Below are 24,822 nucleotides of genomic sequence, written 5' to 3' on the forward strand. Positions count from 1 at the left end.
CTCCGCTCCCGGCGGCGGCGGCGGAACCCCGCCCGGCGGGCGCGCTGCGCGCCCCACAGCGCCCCTGCCGCTCCGGAGGGAGCGCGGCGGGCGGGGCGGGCCGCGATCGCCGGAGCACAGAATCCATCCGGTTGGAAGAGACCGGACACCATCCAGCCCGAGCTACGACCGAACACCACCATCTCAAGTAGACCATAGCACTGAGTGCCACAACCAATCTTTCCTTAAACACCTCCAGCGAAGGTGACTCCACCACCTTCCTTGGCCTGTCTATTCCAATGTCTCATCGCCCTTTCTGTAGAGAAATTCCTCCTACCACCCAACCTGTATTTCCCCTGGCACAGGAGGTTATGTCCTCTTGTCCTGGCACTGGCTGCCTGGAAAAAAAGGCCGATCCCCACCTGGCTACACCCGCCTTTCAGGGAGGTGTCGAGAGGGACAAGGTCTCCCCTGAGCCTCCTTTTCTCCAGGCTAAACAGTCCCAGCTCCCTGAACAGCTCATCATAGGGCTTTTGCTCCAAACCCTTCCTTCACCAGCTCTGTTGCCCTTCTCTAGACATGCTCCAGCACCCTCTTTAAGTGAGGGGCCCAGAAGACACAGGACACAATGGGAGGCCTCACAAATGCAGAGGGACAATGACTTCCCTAGTCCTGGTGGCCACACTATTCTTGATTCAAACTAAAAGCCTTCAAAGCTGACCCCCAGCCCCCTCTGAGCTGCCAGCCCTGCACTGGGCACAGCCACAGCTGGTCCCTGGGGCAGGTGCTGCCTGGGGGCTGTAGGTCAGTATAGCACCCACTCCAGCCCCAGTCCTGAATCCCTTATCCCAGCCCCAGGCATGGCTGCAGGGCCAGCTGGAGCCAGCACATGGCCACCCAGTGATGTTTTACAAGACACCTTTTTAAAACAAACAGTTTTATTTTAAAATAACAAAACAAACAAAAAAGTGCAGATCACTTGTTTCTGCGTTTGCCCTTTGCTCCCAGCTACAGCCCCAGCCACACCATCCTACACTGCCCTGCAGCATCTGTCTTTGCTTCTTTGGGCAGCCTGGAAGTGCCTCATGTCCCTCGTGAAAAATGTCCTTGAAACAGCCCCATGGGTTTGCAGCAGGGTTGAGGCCCTGCCAGAAGGTGAGAGGCAAAGACTCAAAAGAAACAGAGCAATCCAGCCCAGGACTGCTGAGGAGATCAGGCAGGGTCGAGAAGCCTGGGGGGTCCTTATGTTGCTTTCCTGGCAGCATTCCCTTACAAGAAGGGAGGAAGAAGACAAGAGCTCACTCCAGAGCATCCTGGTCGATTGCACCATCCAGTATTTGTCCCAAACAATAGCAGCTGCTCCCAGGCAACAAGTGAGGAATTTTCCTGGCTGAGATGGGGTAAGTCATCTTTGCCTCCATTCCCACAGCACCTTTGGCTGATTTCCTAATGCATTGCATGTTGCTCCTCTGGCTGGAAAAGTAAGTGGCAGGGAAGGGTGGTGAGCTGAACAACCAAAGGGGTGGGAAAATAATGCTGCCACCTCTTCCACTTTCAGCCTGGGAGGATCTAAAACCCAGGGAAGACCCATACCCTAAGCTTTTTAACCCCTTTCCAAGGCAGGAGAGGGGGCAGGATCTTCCTGTCCTCTGTGAAAAAGGAAACGACAGCACAGTAAAGCAGCAAGGTGTCAGGCACAATGGCAGAAGCAGGGATCCACAACCTGGTCTTCAGCATCTCCTATCTCAGCTCTTTCTCCAGCCAGATGTTCGGCAAGACAGCATGGGAACAGAGCACCTTGCTGGGATGCCCAGCCTCGGCCCTGAGCACTAGCAAGGCTCTGCAAGTGGGGAAGGCCCTGTGCTCCCACTCACCTTCTGCGGTGTGAAGGACCTGAGGGAGCAGGCAGGCTGGGGAAACCCCTGTAGCCCTCAGGTCCCCAAGCCCCCGCAGTGATGCGCAGCCTCCTCAGGCTGTGGGCTGCGGGGTGGGTTAGATCACATGAGACCTCTGGTGCCCACAGCAACAACATTTATTAGAGTGAGTGTTGACTCTCCTCACCCCACACTTATTCTGATGGGGTGCCAGACGATGCTCTGTCTGACCTACAGTGTGAAAATGAGTCCTCTCCTGCTCCTTCCCTGCATATGCTGGAGATCCCCACAAGTCATACCCATGGCAGGGAGGAGAAATTCAGTCCTGCTGCAGTGCACAGATTCTAAAAGAAAAACATCCCCTGTGTAGTGCTCATAATGCCACCTTCTTCCATCTGGGAAGGCAGCCTGAGGCAAACAAAACTTTTCCAAAGAGGGGAGAGGCAGTGGGATAAGTCCCCCAAAGTGTCTCTGCTCCCACTGAACTGCAGGCAGGCAACATCCTAGTGGGCAGCAGGGCAGCAGCACAGAGGAAGGAGGCAGCCCAACAGGCCAAAGGAGTCCATCTGCTCATTCAGAGCACACAACAGGCTTCCCTGAGATCTTCAGGTCATCGAAGGGCAGCAAGGCAAGGAGCTGCAAAGACCAAGGGTATGGACACGTAAGCATTCAGAGTTGTGTCTTCACCAAGCTGGGGTAGGGGCCCAAATGTTCCCCCCACCCAGTCCTTCAGCCTCCCATGTCCCCAGGGAAGTGCCAAGAAGCCCTATCTAGTCTTTTCCTAGGGCTTGAGGCAAAAGGCAGTTATCCCACACATCACAGAGCCAACATATAGGGAAAAATAGGAACAGCTAGAAACTCCTCCTAGGAGGGTCCCTCTAACCATCCAACTCCTGCACCCCCTGACACACTTGCAGAGCCACAGGCTTCCCCCACAGAGACTCACATCATCGTTGCCATCGGCCAGGTCCTGAGCTGTCTCGTTCTCCATGTTCCTCAGCAGGGTGTCAGCCCCAGAGTGTGAGAGGATGGCGGCGATGGCAGCATCCTTGCGGCCCACGGCCAGGTGGAGCGGAGTGCACCCGTTGTACATCTGGGCATCCACGTACGCCCCTTTGCGCAGCAGGAACTGGACAGCCCTACGGTTGTGGCACTCCACAGCCAGGTGCAATGGGGTCTTCCCGCTCGTGCCCTCCTGCAACCCACACATCGCAAGGGTGTGGGTGGGGTGTCCCCTCAGCTGGGCCCTGCAGCACCCACCCACACCCCTTTGACAGGGTGCAGAGGGCAGTTCCCACCCTGATGCTGTCACAGCACCCAACAACCTCTCAAGGACCTTTACTCTCTGCTTCCTCAAAATTCAGTGCTCCCAAGCCTCACAGCAGTGCCTGCCCCAGGGTGAAGGGAGTGCTCAAAGGAGAGACCCACCATCCCAGCCTTTACAAAACATCACACCATGCCCAGTCTTACCCGAACATCAATGTTGGCGCCGCTCTCCAGCAGCAGAGACATCATTTGGATGTTCCCTTTCAAGGTACTGATGTGCAGACAGGCCAAGCCTGTGATGGGGAGGCAGAAAAGAGAGCCACAGTCAGCCCAGACCACCCTGGGGCACACCAATCCCAGCAGCATTCCCATTCTGCTGTGCTCCTGGATCCCTGCATACACATCTCATGGTCTCTGCCCTCATCTGGCCACCAGCTCTGCCACTGTGCTGCCCCAGGTCTCACCTTGCCAGTTCTGGAGCTGCAGGTCCTGGTGGTGCCCACGGGGCTGAGCTGTGCCATCGGGCGTGGCTGGGCCCTCCAGCAGCTGCTGGGCACACTGCAGCTGCTGCTGCTCACAGGCCAAGTGCAGCGGGGTGTTTCCATTACGGTCCTGCAGCCCGGGGTTCACTCCCTTGTGGATCAGTGCCTGGATCACGCTGGGCTGCTCCAGGTACACAGCGAGGTGGAGCGGGGTCTGGAGAGAAATTAGGGGAGGGGAGAGATGTCACCCAAGGGGTCCCCAGCTGGGTAATAAGTGATATAGACTTTATGATTTATAGAAGGTTGATTTTTTTTAAATTTATTAAGAAACCCATACTTTTATAGACAGTTATGATATAGCTGGATCTAATTGGTCCTCTAATTAAAATACTATCACTATTGATTAATTAAGAAACTACCCTTTGGTAAACAAATCTCTATAACACGTTCTACATGTTCACAATACCAGGGGTAGTAAGTTAAGATAAGAAATGTTTCTCATTCTTTTCTCTGATCTTCTCACATCCTTTCCCAGAACGATGCCTGGGAAAGTTGTGTTTCTCTCTGTGCCAGAGAGCTGTTGTCACAGGGGAGGATGCCCTGTAGGACACCAGGTATGCTGAGCCCACCAGTCTCCAGGAGCTAGCCTGGCAGCAAGAGCTGACTGCCACGCAGGACACCCCCATCCCTGTGGTGACATTACATGTGGCTGATACTGGTGGGGTGACACGGCTTGCTGCTCCCCTGCACCTCAGCTCACGGATCACCCATGGAGACGTCTCATTCTCCCAAGTTATCTACCCTGCCACATTCAAGCCATGCCTCTTCCACGGCTGTCTGCAATGTCCTGGGGCCTTGCAGAGAAACTCTTCACCCCACAGTGCTGGGAGCTGTCACACTTCTCTCTCAGGGTATCTCCACCTCCCTTCTTCCCCTCCCTGCAAAGAGGCTGCACACACAGGACCTTCACCATGCTCTGGGGGAAGCAGGTCTGAGGTCCTGGGGAAGGGGCACATGGATTGAGCAGCTATCCAGAGAACAGCCTGTGGCATTTCTCTTCCTCCCACCTTCTGCCTATCACAACAGCATACCTGGAAAAGATCATTTTGGATCTCCAGCACCTCCCTGGGTAGCTGAGCGATGCAGCAGAGTGCTACAGCTGGGACACAGTGGATAATGGCCAGATGAACCAACCTACAGGGGGTTAATGGTGACAAAAGAGAAAAGAAAAAAGAAAAATAAGTCCCAAGTGCCATTCTCAGGAGCAGAGATCCTTCCCTGCTTCATGAAGGAATAATCTCCCTGCTTCCTCCAGTCTCCTTCCCTCCAGCTTGGTGGTCCTCCATCCTGCCCTCTCCCTGAGGAAGCTCAGCAGAAGACCAAGGCAGGAACATGGTCTGAGGCTCCACAGGGCAGTCATCCACTCCAATCCCCACTGGGAACAGACCCTCCTGTCCCCGTTAAGCAACACAGGGTCCTCCCTCAAACCTCACAGCATGTGTAGTGTTTCAATCTAGCACTGCCCAAAGCCAGGCCTCCAAGCCTTTGGTGTAGGTCCAAAGAGCCTGGGATGTCTTTCCCAGAGTCTAGGAGCTGGGTTTGGTGGCTGTGGAGAGAGGTCTGGGTTCTGGCAGCTACCCGGGGAATTCCAGTTCCCTACTGCCAGCTGCACACTGTACTTCTGCTTTCCCCTCCACAAAGGCAAACAGTCAAAGCTGGGCAGGAGCCCAGGGCTGGTCCAAGATCACCTGCATAGCACAGTCCCTATGCCAGGTGATCTGCCGGTCCCACACTGATTTCCTCTTCTCTCCCCCACATCCGTCCCTTTCAGCACTGTCGTGGCAGGGCTGGCACGCAGCCCGCCAGCACAGAGGGACATCAGAGATGCAGCTGTCATGGCTTGGTGGCAAGCAGGGAGCTGTGGTCCCCACAGCCACAGGGTGATCAGGCACCCGAGTCCCCCAGCCCAAGGACACGTCTAATTTCCAGACACCCCCTGCACAGTCAGAAGAGAAGTGAGAGCACAACAGAGGCAGTGCCGAGAGGGAATTTCCAGTCCCCCCCGCCAACCTCCTGTCTCCCAGGCCCCCTGCACTGAAGGGCCCATCCTCCCACCACAGGCAGCCCCCACAGGCCAAACCTGGCCACCGTGGTCAGCAGGCAGCATCTCCCACGCTGCACAGCAGGGCAGGCATGAGCCCAGCCTCCTGACCCCTCACCACTGCACTAGAGGCCCTGGGTGGCCTCTGTCTCTGGAAGGAACCAGCTCCAAACTGAAGGCTGGGCTCTGCCACCCATGCTGCTTTGATGGAGACTGACAGGGCCAAGGGATGGAGGGTGAGAGCTGTGCCAGCCCTAGCAAGACACCCCACAGTCCAGACGGCCCAGCTTTGGGATGCCACCTGCAATGTGGGGCATAGAGAGCATCCCTCCACGGGCAGAACAACATCTGGCCCTAAAGCACTGCAGACAAGAAGTGGGGCTGGGGCTGTCTTTTTGCCAGTTGCACTGGGATGTAAATGTGCTGAGAAGCTCAGAGACCAGTCCCCAAGAATGCCTTTTATTGACCTCCTCCCGAGTCCTGCTTGAAGATCAAGCCAGCACCTGGGACCCCAGGCGTCTTCAGCTGGAAACCTGATTTTGAAGGCAAACTACATTCTACAGTTTCTGAAGGCCAGTTCCTCTCCACCCTGCTGTTGGGACAGGCTGTGCCCAGCAGGAGAGGCTTTGTCCGAGGGGAAGCCCCAGGTTATGCTGCAGCAGGGAATTCCCCACTGGAGGGGGGAGGCCACCCACACTTGCTTGCCTCTGCACAGCCATGGGGTGCCCCCTCACTGCCAGCACTCCCAGGGCAGGGAGGGGGCTGCAAGCAGGGGCCATGCAGCCCCAGGGCCAGGGTCTGGCCACCCTCCATGACCATGAGGCAGAGGCACAGCCAAGGGGCCCGGCCCAGGAACAAGGCAACCAGCTGTAAGGACAGCCCTCCCCTCATCAGGCTTGCACTAACCCTGGCTTAGGTCTGATCTGAGCAGGGAGGGTCCCTGCTGGGTTTTGCATCAGTCCCTGTGGTAGCACCTTCAGCTGAGGTGTCCTTTGCACACTTCCAGGGACAGCCCCTGTTTCTCCAAACCTGCCCCCAGGCACCACGTGCGGGAAGAGGCTGAAGGATCTGCCTTTTTCAGGTACAGCAGAGTTAAGACTGCTCAAATAAGGGACTTTCCGCGGCAATTCAGCTTGAACTTTAAACCGCTGGTGCTTTTGCTTTCCAGAGGCACGCTGGGCTCCCAGGGGAGAGCAGTGCTCATGGCTGTGTCCCACGGCAGACAGCCCTCGTGCCCCCGGAATCCCCCGGGCCCCTCTGTCTCTACCCGCACCACACTGCACTGCCATGTGGGGACGAGTGGGGCAGTCACCCGGGGGAGATGGAAACCCCCGAGCAGCCCTCTGCCACTGCCAGCACCTCACTTTTCCTGGCTTGGCTGCCTGTGCAGCTCAACAAAGCAGTGGAGCTGCTCAGGGCTGGGCTTACACTGAGCTAGTGTGGGCATCCATGCTGCAGAGGCAACGGGGGTGATCATTCCCCGGCCAGAACTCCGGCTTTCACCTCTCAGCTGGGATGTGCCCGCTTTGAAGGACTGCTTTCCCCTCCCCCTTCCTCCTCCACCCGGATGCAGCCTCCTCCTGGGCTTTCATTTCTGCATTCGTTCCCGCCTTTCCTCATTATCAGCCTTCAACTTCCTGAAATGGCTGCAAGAACCTGAGCTGCTTGGAGGAACCATCACAAGGCCAGTGGGCTGGGAGGAGCCCACCATGAGCACATGTGCACTGAGGCATTCTGTGCCACGGGCATTGCTGCCAGCCAGGAACTGGGATTGTCTCCTAACTCAGGAAACCTCTTACACCCAGGAGACCTGAGGTGCAGGCACTGTGCCAATCTCTACTTTTTTCCACCCAGGCTACAAGCACACCTCTCTCTGTGTCACAGCAGCCGTGTGGTCCAGCTGCTGATGGGCTGCTGTGTGCCAGAGCCAGGGCATGGCGATGGAGTGACGCCCACTCGCTGCCAGAACCTCTCCTTGCCCAGGCACAGCAGTGTGCCCTCGCCAGAACAAGCCCTCCACCCTGCCATACTCAGATCCTTGCCCATCCCGGGCTGCCTGCACGTCTCTCGTCTGCTTTCCTCCACTTGCCTGCTCCCTCCTTCCCCACGCTCTTGCTTGCAGTGCTCCTGGCTGCAGCCCCAGGGGTGGGTGTCCAGCAGGAACTGTCAGAAAGGGCAATAGGGGGTTTTGAAAAGAGCACGGGATGGAGGAGCTGTGAGCAGGGGAAACACAGCAGGAGTACAGACTGCTGGGTTCATTCTCAGCTTTTCCGCTTGCTCACCAGCTCTGTCCTGGCACAAGGGGACTCAACACTCTGAATCACAAAGGCATAGGACATCCCTGGCACAAAGTGATCTACCCATCATCAGAGAGGTAACAACTCTGGAGCAGAGAGGTTGGGGCTGTCCCTGGGGATACCCCAGGGAATGAACATGTCATGCTCAAAGTGGTTCTAGCTTAGGCACAGGAAAGCATCCATTTCCACGGTGCTGTCCATCTCCAACTTTTGAGTGACCTTAAGTGTCCAGTAGGAAAAGCTTCCACACATGAGGACTGGAGGCAGGAGAACAGGGTAAGGGGTGACACCCAGCTCTGACACACACACAGAACGGATGAAGTCTCACCAGTTCTCTAGCTATCCTTTTCCATCTCTCTAGAAAAGGAGCTGACCATGCAGATCCCCCCATCTGTAGAGCAAAACACCTTGTCCACAAAGCAGCCTCTCCCTTCACCATATCACCCCAGAAGCATCTAAATCAGGGGATCCAGCATTCAATTGAATTCGCTTTGACAAGTTTTTTCCTTCTCTAGATAAGGTCCCTGCCTGCAGCAGGAACAGCTCATTCCCAGCTCCTTGTTTTGGCTGAGTGGAGCAGTAGATCATGCAAACAATTCACACAAGAGAAACTTGTTCAGGGGAGGAAATGGCCCAGCAGCAATATAAGAGAGCAAGGGAGGAGGAAAACAGCAGGGGAATTCCACGCTTACCCTGCTCCCCTGTTCCAGCCCTGTAACCTGCACTGCTAACCGCTTCCTCAGCCACCAGCATGAACCTCTGCCAGCGGGCTTAGCAAGCACAGCTCATCCTGCCCTGCAGCCCTGAACCAGCCCAGCCTGGCTCCCTTCCTTCCTCCCCACATACCAATGCAATGCTGCCCTGCTCCACAAAGCTGTTCCAGCTGCCCTCTGGCAGCTCCAAGGGAGCAGTGGATCTCAGCTGCCTCATCCCATGTTCTGTGTTCCTGCCCTGCAGGTTCCATCGCCCCTTCTCTGGGAAGGGCACAGCTTGAATTTGAGTGGAGGGGAGGTTTAGGATAGAGGGACTGGAGGGAGGTTGCAGCTAGAGGGATGGAAAGGCCTTTCAGCCACGTTGGGTTCAGCATTCCTGATCTCCAGTCTGGGCAGCAGCTGCTTCCCAGCATGCTGTTCCTGGGGCCAGAGTGAGTGAGGGGTGGGAACCGACAGGTGAGCAGAGGAGACAGTCTCACCTTTCCTGGGGTGCTCTGCAGTGGGTCTGGTCTGAGTCCAGATGAGGATGAGGGAAGCTGGAGGCTGACTGGCAGGAGAGGCAGAAGGGCTGTGGGCACCTCGTTTTTCAGTGAGGTGGGGACAAGAAGGTATCCTCACCTCACAGCCTCTAGATTCTGCACCCACACATTTGAGAATTTTGCTCCATTTCTGAGCAGATGGTGGCTCTGGGATTGCAGAAACACTAAACATCAGATGCATGTGGGCTGCTCCCTGCAAAGCAAGGGGCCTGTCCCATACTACTATCTAGGCACAGATGGGCCAAGCCAGAAAACATGTCAGCCCACCCAAGCAGGGGCCAGTCACCATCAGAGAAGCATGATGAAAAATTTCAATAAAAGCAGCAAACATCCCAAAAAGTCCATTGACTGAGGACAGTCGATTGCAAACAGAATGAACTCACACCTGACTCCTTGGAAGGCAAATACACTCTACAGTTTCTGTACACAGAGAGATATCTTGAGGTCAGAAGAGCCTCTTAAAAGAGGAAAGCGCCTGGACTTTGCCAGAGCCTGTTCAACACACCCTAGCAATCATTTACAGCCCCACAGATATCCTCACTGTCTCAGGATTTTCTTTTAATGAGGCATGAGCCGTGGGTCTAAGATACCTCAGGGCCCCCCTTCAGCTCTGGATCTGCCCCAGTCGGAGGGGCTTCCCAACTCTGTCACACAGAGAGCATCCCACGCAGCTCATTGACAGGCATGCAGTAAGCACTCTCACAGCTCAGAGCCCACAAGCTCTTCCTACACAGTCATGTCTGACTCCTCATTTTTTCACATTATACTAAAAAAACCCAAACCCAAGCCAATAAAAAAATAACAATTTTTGAGTTTAATTAGCTGAGCTCAACCTTTTCCCAGCAGCAGTCAAGCCTGCTTGCAGAGTGCAAAGCCCTGAAGCCCTCTGCACCTTGGCTCATTTGTTACAGCCAGGCTTCTGCATCCCCGGACACGGAAATTTCCAGCCATTCTTTCCCCTCCTCTGTGCTGAAGTTCCCTGTGTTTGTCCCCAGCTCCGAGGCAAACCCAGGCAGGTGGAAAGTTTGAAGAAACTTCCTTCAGGCCAGGCTGAAGTCATCCAAGCAGGGAAAAAAACCTCTTGCATGCACGATCTCAGAAGGCTGCCAGGACTTACCCACTTTATGCCAAGGCTGTACGTGTGTGACCCCTGCAGCAGCCAGAAACTTCTGGGGCGTTCCAAAGTAACTTGTGCAGAGCTGCCTGGCCTTGCTTAGAGGGACACCAAGCTCTCCTGTTTACCAAACTCCTAAGCACACACAGAGGAAGAGCTGAGAGTTCAGGGACAGGGAGCTGGACATGCTAGGACTCACTTTCTCTAACGCCCCACAATTGGCAACATGCTAGGGAATAACTCGGGATGGACTTGAATCCTGGCAATCAAGCAAGGGTTCTGAAGACCCTCTGGTAAAACCAAGAGCATCTCCACTTTCCATTAACTATGGCCATCCCACTGCTGGGCAGCTGGCAACAGCCCAGCCCAGCAAAGCAGGAGGACTCTCAGCCTCACCAGCAACAAGGTGTGCTCCCTGCATCTGACTTCTTTAATCCTTCTCCTAAAACTGAGTATTTCCAGTCCTCGTTTCTTTTTCCTTCCTTCCCTTTCTTTTATCTTTGCTGTTAACTCTGAGCACTCCCCCAGGTGCACACAGTACTCACAGCAGGGCAAGCAGTGAGAAAGCAGCCAAACTGAAGCAGACAACCTGAATGGGGACAACCTCCGTTTCGCTGCTCAGGGAAGATCTCCAGCCCAAGACCACACGACTCAAGAGGGTTATGATTGGCACATGCCAGTGAATGGTTAGAAGTGGCTCTTGTCCCCTTGAAGACGAGCCTCATGCTCAGTAACGACCCAGGCAGGCAAGGGAGGCCCCTTAACTATCATCATGTGAAGAGTTCAGAACGTCAGCTCCCATGGGGCCCTGATTTTACTCGATTAACTGTCCCCAAGCCCTTGTTAAGGCATTTCAGCCCACGAGCCACTGGCACGTGATTTCTATCAGCAGATGGGGCACCACACTTGTCTCTGGTGGAAGGAGGAAGTCAGGCTTCCTCTGCTCCCCTCCCTCCCTGAAACATACACCCAACCAAAACCACACAGTCCCATTTTCCATCTGAAGGAGGCCTAGGTCTTCCTTCCATGATTGAGCTGGGGTCCCTCAACCTTCACCCCTGCAGAAGCACTGCACTGCTTTGCATACAGAGCCTATGCAGAAGACTGTCACTCTCCTGCAGAGGCACAGCCCCCAGCCTTTCCATCACCACGACATCAGGTACAATGGCAGAAAGTCGTGTGTGGCCCAAGGACCAGCATGGGCAGGAAGGAAAACATGTTTTCAAGTTTAAGATAGCCTATACAGTCCCAGAGAGAGGAAACTGTGCTTAATTTCACACACTCATTAATCAACTCTGCCTCTCCAGAGCTGGCAGAGGCTGAGCACAAGGAAATGGGGAGGTTTTCTCTTGTGCTGGAACAAAACCAGGTGATCACATCCCATTTCACCTCCAAGGAGCTGGTCCCACACTCATCCTTTTCCCAGGATGTTGGAATTGTGCAACTGTCAGGTGAGGTTGGGAAGGATGGGGTTTCCTCAGTGAATCCTCACAAAGGCTGAGGTGGTCTGGAGGCTGGGCACAACAAAAAATCTGCCTGCAGTCTGCTCAGAGGCAGCCAGGCCCACAGCTGGAAAGCCCCTCTCTTCACTTCCACACAGAGCAGTCCCATCAGGACCCAAGTCAGCAGAAAAGGAGTTTGTTTTCATGGAAGAGACAGATACAACAGGAGTTGTAGGTCACAAGGAAAAGATGGATGCCTGGAGACCATGTGAGCTTGAGTGCACAGGGTTTGTTCTCTACCTGCCCACACGATAAAGCAGGATACAGATCACTGCCCAAAGTTCACCCACCATCTTCCACTTGCCACCCCACTCCTCGTGCTTGACTTCTCCTGCCCTCACAGCTGAGCCACACTCTCCTGGGAACTAATGTGCCTTATTACTGTGGCTCTGACTTCCCTGAGGCAGAGGGGCTGCCAGTGGCACTAGGGAGCCATGGAGAGGATGACATTTGGGCAAATAATTCTTGGAAGACAGCACCCACACATTTCACTGGCCATTATACCCCTGTCCTTCCTGTTAGCCAATTTCCTTCCTGCCAAAGTGAGACTCCTTCTAACTTTGGGCACAGGGAGAGACAATTTTAGCCCCATTGCTTCATCCTGCCTGCTCTGATGCTCCTCTCCTGCGGAGGCAGGCAGGGAGGTATCCAAGGAGGATCCTGACACTCCAACCGCCCAAGCATGTGCTCTTCACCTCTGCCTCCACCTCCTGGTTTTACCCCACAAGTGCCAGGCAGACAAACACAGGCACACCTCGAGATGGCACAGGTGGGTGAGCCTGAGGGAGCTATGGACAGAGAAGACTTTTGTCAGATGTAGAGCCAAGACTTTTGCCAGCTCCCTTTGTGCAAGCCCAGTGCTCCTCTCAGCTCAGTACTGGCCAGGGCATCTGGGGAAACAGGAACTATTTAGGCAAAACCCCTGAACTTTTTGTATTTTCAAAATTACAACTACAGGAAAGTGTAGTTGCCCAAGTCTTCTGAAATATAATGATAGTACGATTTTAAGTCTCTGCCTGGAGCTGTTTTGTGGCAGACATTTAAAAAAGGCACACAGGGAAATAAGCTGCTGACAGAGATGAAAAGAAGAAATGAAGATGGGTTTGTCTGGCCAGATGAAAGCGATGTAGCCTGTGACCATCTCATCCCTTCTCTCTGGGGATCTTCTGTCACTGGATGAGCAATTGCACCATGGACTTTAGCATTACTATCAGCCCTGACTTGTTTCCACATACAAACAGTGTATGTGGCAGTTCAATGAGTTCCTGGGTGCTCACAGTCCCCATCTGCACCGACCTGAGTGGTGGATGTTCAGCACTTCTAAATATAAATGCCACCTACCTCTGCCACAGGGTCAGGAGGAGAGACAAGAATAGCGGAGGCACAAATCCACAGCCTCACCACTCTAACCACAAGAATAGTTTTTATTCCCAGCAGTGGGAGTAGATCCCAGGAAAGCCTGTGTCCTGTGTGGACATGGTGAGCCCAGAGCTGTACAACCAGCAGACCTACAGCTCCCTCCCTCTCTCTTTACAGATTTCCTGTTCTGAAATGCACTGTGAGTGAGAGAAAACGGAAGAGCAAAGGCAACCTCTGAGAGCCTCTCCTGCCTACAGTAAGCAAGGCACCACTGATTAATGTTTTCCTAGTTAATAAGATGTTTGCATTAGGTCTCTCCAAGCAAGTCTGACAGGCAAAGGGCTTCAAGCACCAAACAAGACAGCCTCAAGCACTAAAAGCATCTCCAAGCAGCTGCATCTATGGGGCTCACTAATAAAACAGTAAGCAAGGAGCCCTGGGCACACCATGACAGACAAACCTGGGGGGAAGGTTTATCTTCCACACCTCTGATTAAAAGACACCTGGCTCTCTCCATGGGCACCTTGGCTCTAGCGTTACAGATGGGAAAACTGGCAAAGCTCCTTCATTCTGAGGAGCCACAGAACCAGCCTGTAGATAGGACAGGACTAGAAAGCCTGTCTGGGGAGTGTGGGAGGCTGGGTTTAGTGTAACTTTGCTTGCCGTGAGACTTCCAGCCAATCCTCAGAACAGATTCCAGAGTCAGCATTAATGAACTAATTAGCAGATGCACAAATTCCTTCCTAACAGGGAAGTAAACACTCAGGCTGCCTCCCAGCTCATCTTCAGCTTCAATCCCGATGTGCTCTGCCAGGCAACGACAGAGCTTTCTTGCTGCTCTTGCTACTGAAGACATTTGCTTGATCATGTCAGTGCCTCTAAGTTTCTCTTCCTCTTGCACCATTACTCAGTATTAAACTCTAGCCTGGTTTTGGGGCAAAGCTTCGCCCTCAGCTGTGAGAACACTTCGCTCACACTTTCTGTGTACACTCATGATGAAAACCTTCCATCGAGGGAATGTACAACAGGAAAAAATGCTGTGATTAGCTGAAGGTAATTACAAGAAGCCAAACCAAATAACTCTGGTGTGATGCCTCTGCCCTTGAGAGGCATTACGGATGTGGGAAGCCCCCCTCACTAAGAGAAACACTTGTCTCTGTCACAGAAGCTCAGGAGGGCAGCCCCACATCAGGGTGTGCGTCACAACTCTGCCAAAAGCCGTAGCTCTGCGGGCAAGTTGGCAAAGCAAGGCGATTCCCACCTGAGAACAAACAGTTCTTGGGCTGCTCGGTTGAGCAGTGTCTAACACAGCCATCGCAAGGTCTTGCCCTGCACGGCTAATCTTGTTTCAGGACTTGCTTACGTGCCCTCTCACGCATCCAAGCCTTCCCCATTATGGAGGGAACGTTGCATTCTCTGGGGAAGGGACACTGGGGGAGGCTTGATTTGCTCTCCCCTTTCTTCTAGTTGCTAGCAGCCCCATGTCAAGCGGAAGCGGGCTTCCTGTGGTGGGTCCATTCTGTGCCATGTAGCTGGGGTGCCTCTCTTCCCTGCTCATCCCGCCGATACCTCAGATACCTCTCAGGCGGGTGAGGGGGGTCGTCCACCCAAACCTGGATGCCAAACACCCGCGCACACCAAGGTAAGGCGGGAGGCTCTGAGGACAGAGGCCTGGGGCGACCTTAACAACACGGCCGAGCGGATGCTCCTCGGGAGAGGGCTGGAGACCGCGGCAAACACAGCCTGGCTTATCTCAAGGCACCGGCTCCCCCCCGCTGCGAGGGGAGCAGCCCGGGGCTGGGGGGCAATCGCTCGCAGCTCCCGGGGGTCACTCACGTGTCTCCGTCCTCCGAAAGGTAGGTGAGGGCATCCAGCTGCTGCCGGCTGAGCCACTCCGGCCGGGGCGGCGGCTCCTCGGGGCGGCCCCCCGGAGCCCCCGGCAGCCCGGGCAGAGCCTCGGGCAGGGCGCCGGAGCCGTAGCTGGAATCCAGCCGCTCCTCGGCGGCGGCGGCCTCGGCGAGGGTCTCCTCGGGGGCGGCAGGGGGGCCCTCGGGCGCGGCGGGGGTCTCCCTGCCGCCCGGCAGCGAGCGCAGCGACTCGATGCCCGAGTCGCACTGCCCGTCCTCGCCCTCCCAGCCCGCCGCTTCCTTGCGGCACTCGCCGCCCGCCGCCCGCGACATGGCTCAGCGCCCGCCGTCCGCCGGCCCCGGCCCGGGTCCCGCTCCCGGCCCCGCTGCCGGGGGGCTCATGGCCCGAAAGCCAGCGAGCGGCGGCCGGCGCGGGGTCTAAGGCGCCGCGGCCCCGCCTCCGCCGCCTCCCGCCGCTGCCCCGGCCCCACTGAGTCAGCCGCGCCCGGCCCGCCCGCCCGGGATTCCCCCGCGGCCGCCCCGCCCCGGCACGGCGAGGGGCCGCTCCTCCCCGCCCGCTTCGGCTGCGGGAGCGCACAGGCACCCACGGGGGGCAAAGACGGTGTGCACGGCGGCGTGGGCGGGGCGGTGGCAGCGCTGCGCTTCCCTAGGCCGGGCAGTGCACGCCGGTCCGTCCTGGGCCTGCCTCCCCCCTGCCCGGTTGGTTTGGGTTCTTTAAATAGCAGGCAGCTCTGCCCGGGGAGGGAGCGGGACCTTGTCCAACAGGGCGGTGTGTGGGTGAGGATGCTGCTGCGTGTGCAGGTGCTGAGTGAAGCCACAGGCGCCGTGGGAAACAACATGGTGGATGTCACTTGTAGCAGAGGTGCAGACAAGGCGTTTGCTTTTCCCATGTGCATACATTAAACTGTTCCACCCACTGAGACACCTGCTCATCTGTTCTGCCTTTACAGGGAAAGCCAGGAGGTCACTGTAGCTGGCTGCACACCACCACCTTTCTGCTTCTCACCGCCTTTCTGTGTTGCAAATAGAAATCCTTTCAAAGCCCAGAGTTGTTAGCAGGGCTCACAAAAGAGCAATAAGACACAGAGATCAAAGCTGAAAATAGAAAGTCAGATGAAGGCCCAGCTCACTGCCTGTGAATGATTGCCCAAACCGCATTTCAGTGCTCTCTTCCCAATGCCAAAACTCCTATGGATCTGCATAGATGTCATGTAATTACTTTCCAATGTCCCAAGTAGTGGGCTTTCCTCAAAAGACAAACTAGATAGCTGTGAACAGAGATGACGCTTTAAAATCAATTTCACTTTTTGCTTTTATTGCTTGAGATGACTTTCTGTCTCTGCAGGATGCCCATTCTTCCAGTTCAGCTGAGCAGGAGGGGAACAATCTCCTGCAAGGAAGCTTACCCGGGAAGAGCTTGGTGATGGATACTGGATGGACTCACACAAACCACATGCAGAGTGACAAATATTTCTCTATCCCACATTGCAGCTGTTGCTTTGGGTTTGTAGGAAGAAAGGTTTTGGGGTGTGAGGGCAGCAGCAGGGAGACAGATAAGTCTCTTTCGACGTCAATGACTTCCAGTCACAAGTTTTCTTCCCATGCTCAGGATCTGTTTCAGTGTCTCCAGTTGTGTCTTGGGCACTGTGTCACTGCAAGATTACAATTACTGAGGGAAAGGAGCTTCTCCCAGGTCTGTCAGCTCTATCCAGTGCAGTATGGGGATCTGGGCCATATATCCATGTCACTCCCTCTCACACCCTGGTGGTGGCTTCATCCCAGCTCCACGTGTAGCTGTTGTTCCTGATCTGCCCACAGAATTTCTATTTTTTTCAGCTTTCCATACCCAACTACTTCTAGGTTATCCACCAATTGCCTTCCTAAATGCCTTTGCCATTTTCTTTAGTAACATACTAGATGCAGCTCCATCGTGGAATGGTTCCTTTTACACTTTCCTGTGGATAAAGTGGTCAGATCAACTCAAACTTGTGTGATGATACACAAAGATTTAATTTTTCTGTGAACTAGTTGCAGCTTATCTTTGCATCAAGCGTCAGTCACACCTTGATTATATTGCGATGTGCTGTTCCAGTTGGGAAATAGGAGTGGATCCTGATTCCAGGACTAGCACACATCCAGGAACAGTTCAGCCAGATCACAGAACCTGGAGTAGCAAGCACTGGACCAGCTCTAGCAAAAAGGCAATTCAAGACCCACCACCAGTGACTGTACAGTCCAGTCCACTGCAAGCTGTCTACACCTCTGGCTAGCAAGTAGCCCCTGGAAGTGGCCTTCCTCTGCTGCTGATGGGGATTTATCTGGAGTTCGTGATTTTGCAGCTTCCTTAAGGTGGGCCTGGAACTCTTAGCTGGCTAGTGCTGTGGCAGGGCTGTGTTGCCGTGGTCTGCTGCAGCGGAGCGGGGAGACCAAGCGCGCCCCATTGACATCAGCAATGCCCCCGCAGCATCCGTGGCCAGCCACTCTCTGCTCTGACCTTTCCGCTGCACCCACTAACACCCAGCTCAGGCACCATCTCCTGCCACCCCTCTCCTGACTGGGTGCGCTTCTGTTAACCTTTCAGACAATTTTACTGGAAAGTCTGAAAGAGGAACTTGGCCACTTTGCCCCATTATTTGCCTTCTGTTACTCATTCTGCGAGGGTTGGGCTCCCTTTCATGCTGTCTTCCTAACAAAGAACTTTTCTGCCTGGCTGTGCAAGTTTTGGACTTCCATTTTTTTCAGAGGTTTTAAATACAGAGAGATACATATATGCATAAATATCTATATATAATGTATTGAAGGCAATGGTAGAGGGATTAAAAATTATTAAATATAGTATGAGGCAAATCTTGATATTCTGATTTAGTTTTGAAGGTTTTAAAAAACGAAGCTCTGAATCTTGGGTCTCTCCAGTCCCCTTTAATATGTGTCACTTAAAATGGTTAAAACTGCAGGGAAAATCTAAAGAGGAAGGGATCTATTCCCACTAGAGGTCAGTGCCAGCACACACTGTTCAAGGCAGCAGCACTTTCTCACCACACTGCGCTGCGAGGAGCATCATGTCAGAGCATGGACATGAGAAGGAATTCCTAGGCTACCCAGACCCCTGGGTATTGTCCCTGATAATGTCCTGTCCCCAAGCACAGCTCTATGCCTGACTAAATCAAAAAAAGGCCTGGCCTGGCACCAGCATCTTCTCTGTTCTTTGAGCTGTTAACTGGGTAAAATAAGTGAAATGCAGCTGAGAGAGATGGAGAAAGGCCAATTATACCCAGTCTGCGTCTGGTCTGAGAAAATATAATGCTCCTTTAATTACCAGCTGTGGTCCTGTCATTTGTAAGCAATATGGGTTACCTGAAATTGTGATAAGCAGTTACTGCCACAATAATTCACACCAGGCAACGTGACTGGTGCCACCTTCACCCCATGCGGACTGTCCACTGCACAGCTTTCAGCCCACATGAGCACTGAGCTGCCCCATTCCCTGGGGATGCAGCAGCCCTTTTCTCTCATCCCCAGAATCAGAAATGCTGAGTCCATAAGAAAGGTGCTAGATCCCCATTTGAGGAAGTTCCTTCTGCATTGTCCCCACCAGAGATGTTGCTGGGCATCCCAAGCAACAACCTGGACCTCTGTCTGGAGCTCCAGCTCAGGGAGCTCAGCCTGTGTGCTGGGCATTCAAGGGAAGAAGAAGCCCAGAAAGAGTGATGAAAGAGTGAGGAAAGACAACAAACTTTCTGCTCTGACTGTGGTTTCACATATCTGACAGCAAATCAGTTCTGTAGTGCACCAAACTGGGTCGCTTCACTTTCTGCCTCAATAAAGGAAAGGAGGAACATGACTTTTCAAGATTCTATGCCCAGAAGCAAGGCCACGGTTTCCAACAGAGCAGTGCAAAGCAGGTCCTCCTCGGGTACCTATTTTCTGGGGTAGTCAGCCCAGAAAGCACTGGCTGCCCTCTCCTGGTAAGACTGGCTGAAGTCACAGGGTCACTTTGAATCGCTCCGGGCATGCTGCTTTGGGCATTTGCTTTTTTAATATGGGATTATTTCCAGCCAGAATTTTTCTCCTTGCAGTCTGTGTTGGATGCCTCTCATACTTCCATGGTGCACTCCTGGAATGTATGGGAGCCATCATGCCATTGTGGTGACGCAACCCGGAGCAGATCAGGTTTGTCCACATGTGGTAGGTGGTCGGCAAGTTGCCCAGCTGACGCCCTTCCTGAGAAGATTCCCACTGTTGCTCAGAGTCCCAGTGAACAGGGAAGTTTCTACCTCCTTCTGTCATTTACTGTGTGTATGATGTGTAGGAAGTTGGACAAGAGGATTAGTTAATCCCTTGAATGGGGATCACACCTAACTCACTCCACTCTCGGCCATGGCATTCACTTCCACAAACAGAAAGTGATTGGTATATAAAGGTGCACTAAAAATCCTCGACCTTACAAAGTGAATGAACAAAACCCCTAGATATTTTAACAAAACTTCATTCTAAATTATATCCCTCTTGTGTAATTCCTGTCAGCCTGGTAGCTGCTGCAGCAATGCTCTCTGCTTGCATATGGGCAAATGCATGGCTGATAGGCCTTGCTATGTATTTATGTGTGCGTGTGCTCAGAGCTCTCCCAAAGGAGATGGCAGATGTGGTTATGAATGGGGAGGGAGTGGCAGATGGTCTTGGAGAACCAATAATAAAACCATGCTTAAATAGATGGCGAAATAGGTGAGAAATCTTGTCACCTGGGGCTCTCTTTATAGCCAGTGATGAGACAGACTCACTTCAGAGGGTGGCTCTGATAACCTCTGTCTGGCCACATCACTCTAATGAAGAACGCTCCTCCCTCCCCATGGAATAGCTGTGGAAGACAGTGCTCCATTGCCGGGCTATCACTTATTCATGACTCTCTAATTACAGTTCATCTGCCAGAGACTACCCAAGACAGAACAAAAACCTCAACCCACCCAAGCATCCCTCAGCTCACCTTGCCAGAGAGCACAGGACTGATGCTGCCAGTGCTGCTCCTGGGCTTCAGCATTGCTGCACTGGATCTGATGGCTGGTAGAAGGGAGGATGGGTTAACTTTCATTTTTGAGTTGGTTCTGCTTGAGTTGCTCTCTGCGTACCCTCAGCCCCTCACCGCAGCTTTGCACCCCCACTAGCTCAGTCCTTGTCTCCTAGCAGTGCTCCGAGAGGCTGGGTATCACTCATGCAAGCTCGGCTCAGCTCTCAGGAGAGTTAAACCTCCCAGCTGCCAGACTGAATTAGGGCTTGTGTCTCTCCACACTTGCATCAGAGTGAGTTGGGAACAGGCCTGGTGGAGCCACACTGCTGAAAACAAGTGAGGAGCACAAGCAGGGGCTGGGAGAGAGGGGTGAGCAGGGTGGCAGGGAGAGGAGGTGGGGGTGAGTGAGCTGTTTGAAATATTCAGGTGCTGAGCAGGAGCAGGTGGCCATCCCATGGGACAGAGCAGTTCTGACACCACAAAAAAGTGATGACCAAGTCTGTGTTGCCCAGGTGATGGGGCACACAGAATGGATTGCAGCCATACCCCAGGACCTTGGCCAGACTGACAGACCTGGCCTATACAATGACCCCTAAACATGCGGTGGGTTTTAGTCCCTTCCCTAGAAGAGCGACTTCCCTGCCAGCCAGGTCCTGGGGAGAGCTTGCTGGGACAGGGATGCTTCTCCAGGTCAGGGTATGTCGACTCCAACCCTTCAGCATGGGGAAGGTAAACTGCAACAAAAACCTATTTTCTGCTTTTAGGGAGGTGACTCCTAGGACCATAACTAGAGATAGACTGAATTCCCTGAGCCATTTGTTTCTGTGGTTTATTCCTTTCTAGGGGTGATGGGCCAAAAATTTAAGTGAGAACAAAGCATTTGGCAAGGGAGGATTTGGCTCAGTTTCCAGGCACTTGGGGCTGTTGCCGCTGCTCTGGAGTTATATCGGACAAAATGTCCTGAGGACTGTCAAACAGCATCTGGGCAGTGCTGAATCCGCTTTTCATTCCTAGGGGGGATGTGAGGGAGGGCCCTGGGTGTCCTGCTGGGCTACTGCAGAGAGGAAAGTGATTTAACCTGACCCAGAAACCTCTGTGGAGCCTCACAGAAGCTGTGATGATGACAAAATAGACTCTCATGAGGCTGGATGGAAAACAAACAAACTGTACACAGGCAGCCTGTTGGAAAAGAAAGGATCAGAGAAGGGATCAAAGACTTTTCAATGACAGCAATTCTATTCAGTGAAATGTGCCCCAGAGCGGCAGCTACAAACCCACCTACTTTGTGAGGTTTAAGATTTTGAGTGTTTGAGGACTGCAGTTGTGATGTGTACCCCTGCTAGTGATGCCAAACAGAAATGAGTTCCCCAGTCACCAACTAATGACCTCTGGGTGTTTCCTTGCCACAATAAAAAAAGCACACCTGAATCTCCTCCCAGCAGACATGAAGTCTGAGTGCAGCAGATGAAAACACAACTAATGACACATATTTCCTTGAGGACAGAGCTTGCAGAGGTAGATGGCACCCAGACAGTCAACACCACTGACCAGCAGTGGCAAAGGGATGTTGTTTAACTGGAGCAAGAGGCACATTCCTTCACCCACACTCCCCTTGTTGCATTAATAAGGAGTAATTTAATTGGAGTGACACATTCTGGAAGGCTCAGGCAGCCAACACAAAGTATCCTTGAAATTTCTAAATTGAATAGGCATTAATTTCTGAGCATAGAAAATCCTGCATCCTAACATGAGGGGATTCTCTGCCACGCATCTTCTTAGGAGACAAAAAGCAGCAGCACACCGCTAGGAATCATTGATTGCTTTGGAACAAAAGACTGAGTCTTGATCACACTTGGTCTATTGGAAAAATAAAGCTAAACACAATTATATGTATATCTATATCATGTTGTAAAATCCATTTTTATATTTAGGCTACAAATACCAGCACAAGGATAGGTTATCTATGGCCATCTGGTTTAAAATGCAGCCTGCATCAAAATTTTTTCTAGAAATTGAATGCAAATTTGCTGCATGGGTAAGAACTAATAACATATTTAAGCAGGAACTAAAAGGCTATTTTCTGTAACTACCAGAGACAGGAGAGTGAGACCTTTTGCGGTTTGATGCATTATGGAAAGTGAACGAATCCTGCTAATATGATGTCATGCTTTATGCTTGCTTGGAACAGATATGAATGTCTCTGCAGGGTGGCAGATACAGGGTTTCTGGAGAACAAACCTATTGGTAAGGGCACCACCTCTACTTCAGTTGCCGTGTCTTCTTAAAAGCCTCTCTGCTTCTTTCAACCATTTTGTCACATCAGAAAGGCCTCCATCCCAGAAATATCCCACTCTCCAACATGATTTTCCAGCAGAGCATACTGAAACCTACAGGAATAACTGGAGGGAAATCTCACAAATTTTTGTCTCTTGCCCCCAAGAAAAGAAGGGTTGAGTGATCAGGCAGTGTGTTGTAATTACAACTTCTGGGTCCTCCCTCTGATCATGACACAGAACACAATCTTGTCTGTCCTGCTTTAGTTTCTGAAAGGCCTAAGCATCATATATACTCTTATTTCTCCCATTCCTGGGAGTCCTGTGCCCTTTGTTACACATTATCAGCCATGCCTTTGGGTACCTGCCCAAGGGTCGAAATCCGCCACGAGCCTGTTTTTCTCAGAAAGTGGCTGAGAACTTACACAACTTCAGTTCAGACAAAGCAGGGCACACAACCTCTTTTGTGCCACCTCATCTCAAAAATAGCACAGCTGGTGATGTGCTTGACAGTGTTGTCTCCAAAATATGCTGCCAGAACAAGTATCAAAGATGCCTGACACAAAAAAAACTCTACCTCTGGCTCACCAGTAGCCACTGACTCCACCAGTGGAGGATAAATTGCATTGTGGGTAGCTCCATAAGGGTGGCAGCAGCCTGCTTCCCAAGGGTTAGTCCTAGTGGATAAAAAGCCCAGGATGGGAACATCAAAGGAAGCTCCTTGAGTTTGTGGGTGTGCTGTGAAACTCCTTGCCACAGAATGCATGAAGCATCTACGAGTCCAAAATCAAAACAAATTCAAAAGTAAATGGACAAATTCCTTGGAGAAAAAGACACCACGGGCTATTAAATACAAAGACATAAGCTTATACCACCTTTCACCCCTCTTCACCCTTCTGCTTTGCTCTTTTTGTGTGATTTTCACATATTTGATATAAAACCCGTGCTGTTCCTGGAGGGCGATCATCCCTCAGGCACTTTTTGGTCTAGCTGAGGTCACATCCTATAAAAAGCAGAAATGCATATAGGAATGCAAATTATTTTCAACCGTCTGTTAGTGTGCATGGAATAATGTGCTGCTACAGGAATTGTGGCAGCTCTGGGCTTGTGCCTCTTTGCCTTGCTCTGCCATGACACATCCATGGGTGAGCTCTCCTCGGAGGCATGGGATCCATCACGTGAGCGTGGGTCTGGAACCCTCAAGAGCCAAAGTCTGTTGGGATGATTGGGCAGGGGGTGTCTGAGCAGTAGGCAGCAAAATTCCAAGCAGGCTGCTCCTGCTTGCTGCTGTTCCCATGGAAACAGGGGAAAGGCGAGAGGAAACACATCCCCAGCTTCTTTTGAAGATAAGCTCCTTCAGCAGCACCCCCGGCCATCACATCTATTCCCATAAGAAGCAGAGGTTGGCAATTCCCCTTGGATGCATCTCCTTGAGTGAGACCATCATGCTTACACACTGTTCCTTCCTCATCCCAGGCAACAGTGGACAAGGGCACGTCGATCATCCCATCGCCAAGGCTGAGCCTCAGAGCTCAGAAAAAGAGAAGTTTCCAGCAAATTCTGTAGCTTATGCTTCTCCCCAGTTTGGATCTGGGGAAGCACCTGCAGAGACACCTGATTTCCTGACTGTCAAGGAAGCTGGGCTGTACCTGCAATATCCAGACCTTGACAAGTACGGACCCTTCCCAAGCTCTGTGTGTGTCCCCACCATGAGTTTAGATTGAGGGTCTGAAGAAACTTTTCCACTCATCCTTGTAACCATGTTAGCTCTGTGGAGAAATAAGCTGCAGGTGGCCCTGCAATAGCTAGCTGAGAACCTTTGGGCCCAGTGCAGATCACAGCAGGGAAGATCCTGCCCAACCTAGGGTTTTCCGTGAGTGCCAGCACCAGCACTGACGGTCAGCACTACCCCGCTTCCCCCGACCAGCTGGGGTTCCCACAGATTAGAAAAGCAGACGGGGCTGTAAGCACATGTAAAGTGCTCCCGGTTCTCCCGCTTCATCCCGAGGGAAGGAAAACCCACGGGACCCCTCACCTCTCTATCAGCTGTGCAGCTGGGACCGAAGGCAGCCTGACGACCCTCGGCGCGGCTGAGAGCAGGAGCTTTTCCCAGCAACGCCGGGGGGCAGCTCCGCTCCCGGTGGGGCTCGGGAGGGGCTTCTGCACCGGGCTCCCTCCCTCTCTGCTGCCGGCCGGCGCCTCAAGGTCACCCGCCGCTCCGCTTGGGCGGCCGCGGATCCCGCCGTGCCCCCATCCCCATTCCATTCCACTCCAACTCCATCCCCATCCCAATCCCATCTCCGTACCGTTCCCCCCGCCTCCGCCGCGGCCCTCCCACCGCGGCTCTGCCCGCCCTCCGCCGCGTGTAGCGGCGCTGCGCTGCGGCGGGGCCGGGGCCGGCGGGCGGCCAGCGCTGCCGCCGAGCCGCGGCTGGGGGCGATGCTGGGGGCGAT

The 24,822-nt window shown here is 53.2% G+C and overlaps 1 protein-coding gene across 1 annotated transcript; it reads right to left on the reverse strand.

The window, feature by feature from the left end:
* Positions 1–899: 899 nt before the first annotated feature.
* Positions 900–15,623, reverse strand: NFKBIE (NFKB inhibitor epsilon). The gene is made up of 6 exons (XM_041404476.1): positions 15,063–15,623; positions 4,693–4,795; positions 3,584–3,815; positions 3,324–3,412; positions 2,800–3,048; positions 900–2,489 (listed from the first exon to the last, which is right to left on the reverse strand). Exons 1-6 carry the CDS (start codon positions 15,404–15,406, stop codon positions 2,424–2,426), a joined length of 1,083 nt encoding a protein of 360 aa, XP_041260410.1. The 5' UTR covers positions 15,407–15,623; the 3' UTR covers positions 900–2,423.
* Between the last annotated feature and the right edge of the window lie 9,199 nt (positions 15,624–24,822).

The sequence above is a fragment of the Onychostruthus taczanowskii genome, unplaced genomic scaffold, assembly GCF_017590055.1.
Source record: "Onychostruthus taczanowskii isolate IOZ18803 unplaced genomic scaffold, ASM1759005v1 scaffold21, whole genome shotgun sequence".
NCBI classification, from domain to species: Eukaryota; Metazoa; Chordata; class Aves; order Passeriformes; family Passeridae; genus Onychostruthus; species Onychostruthus taczanowskii.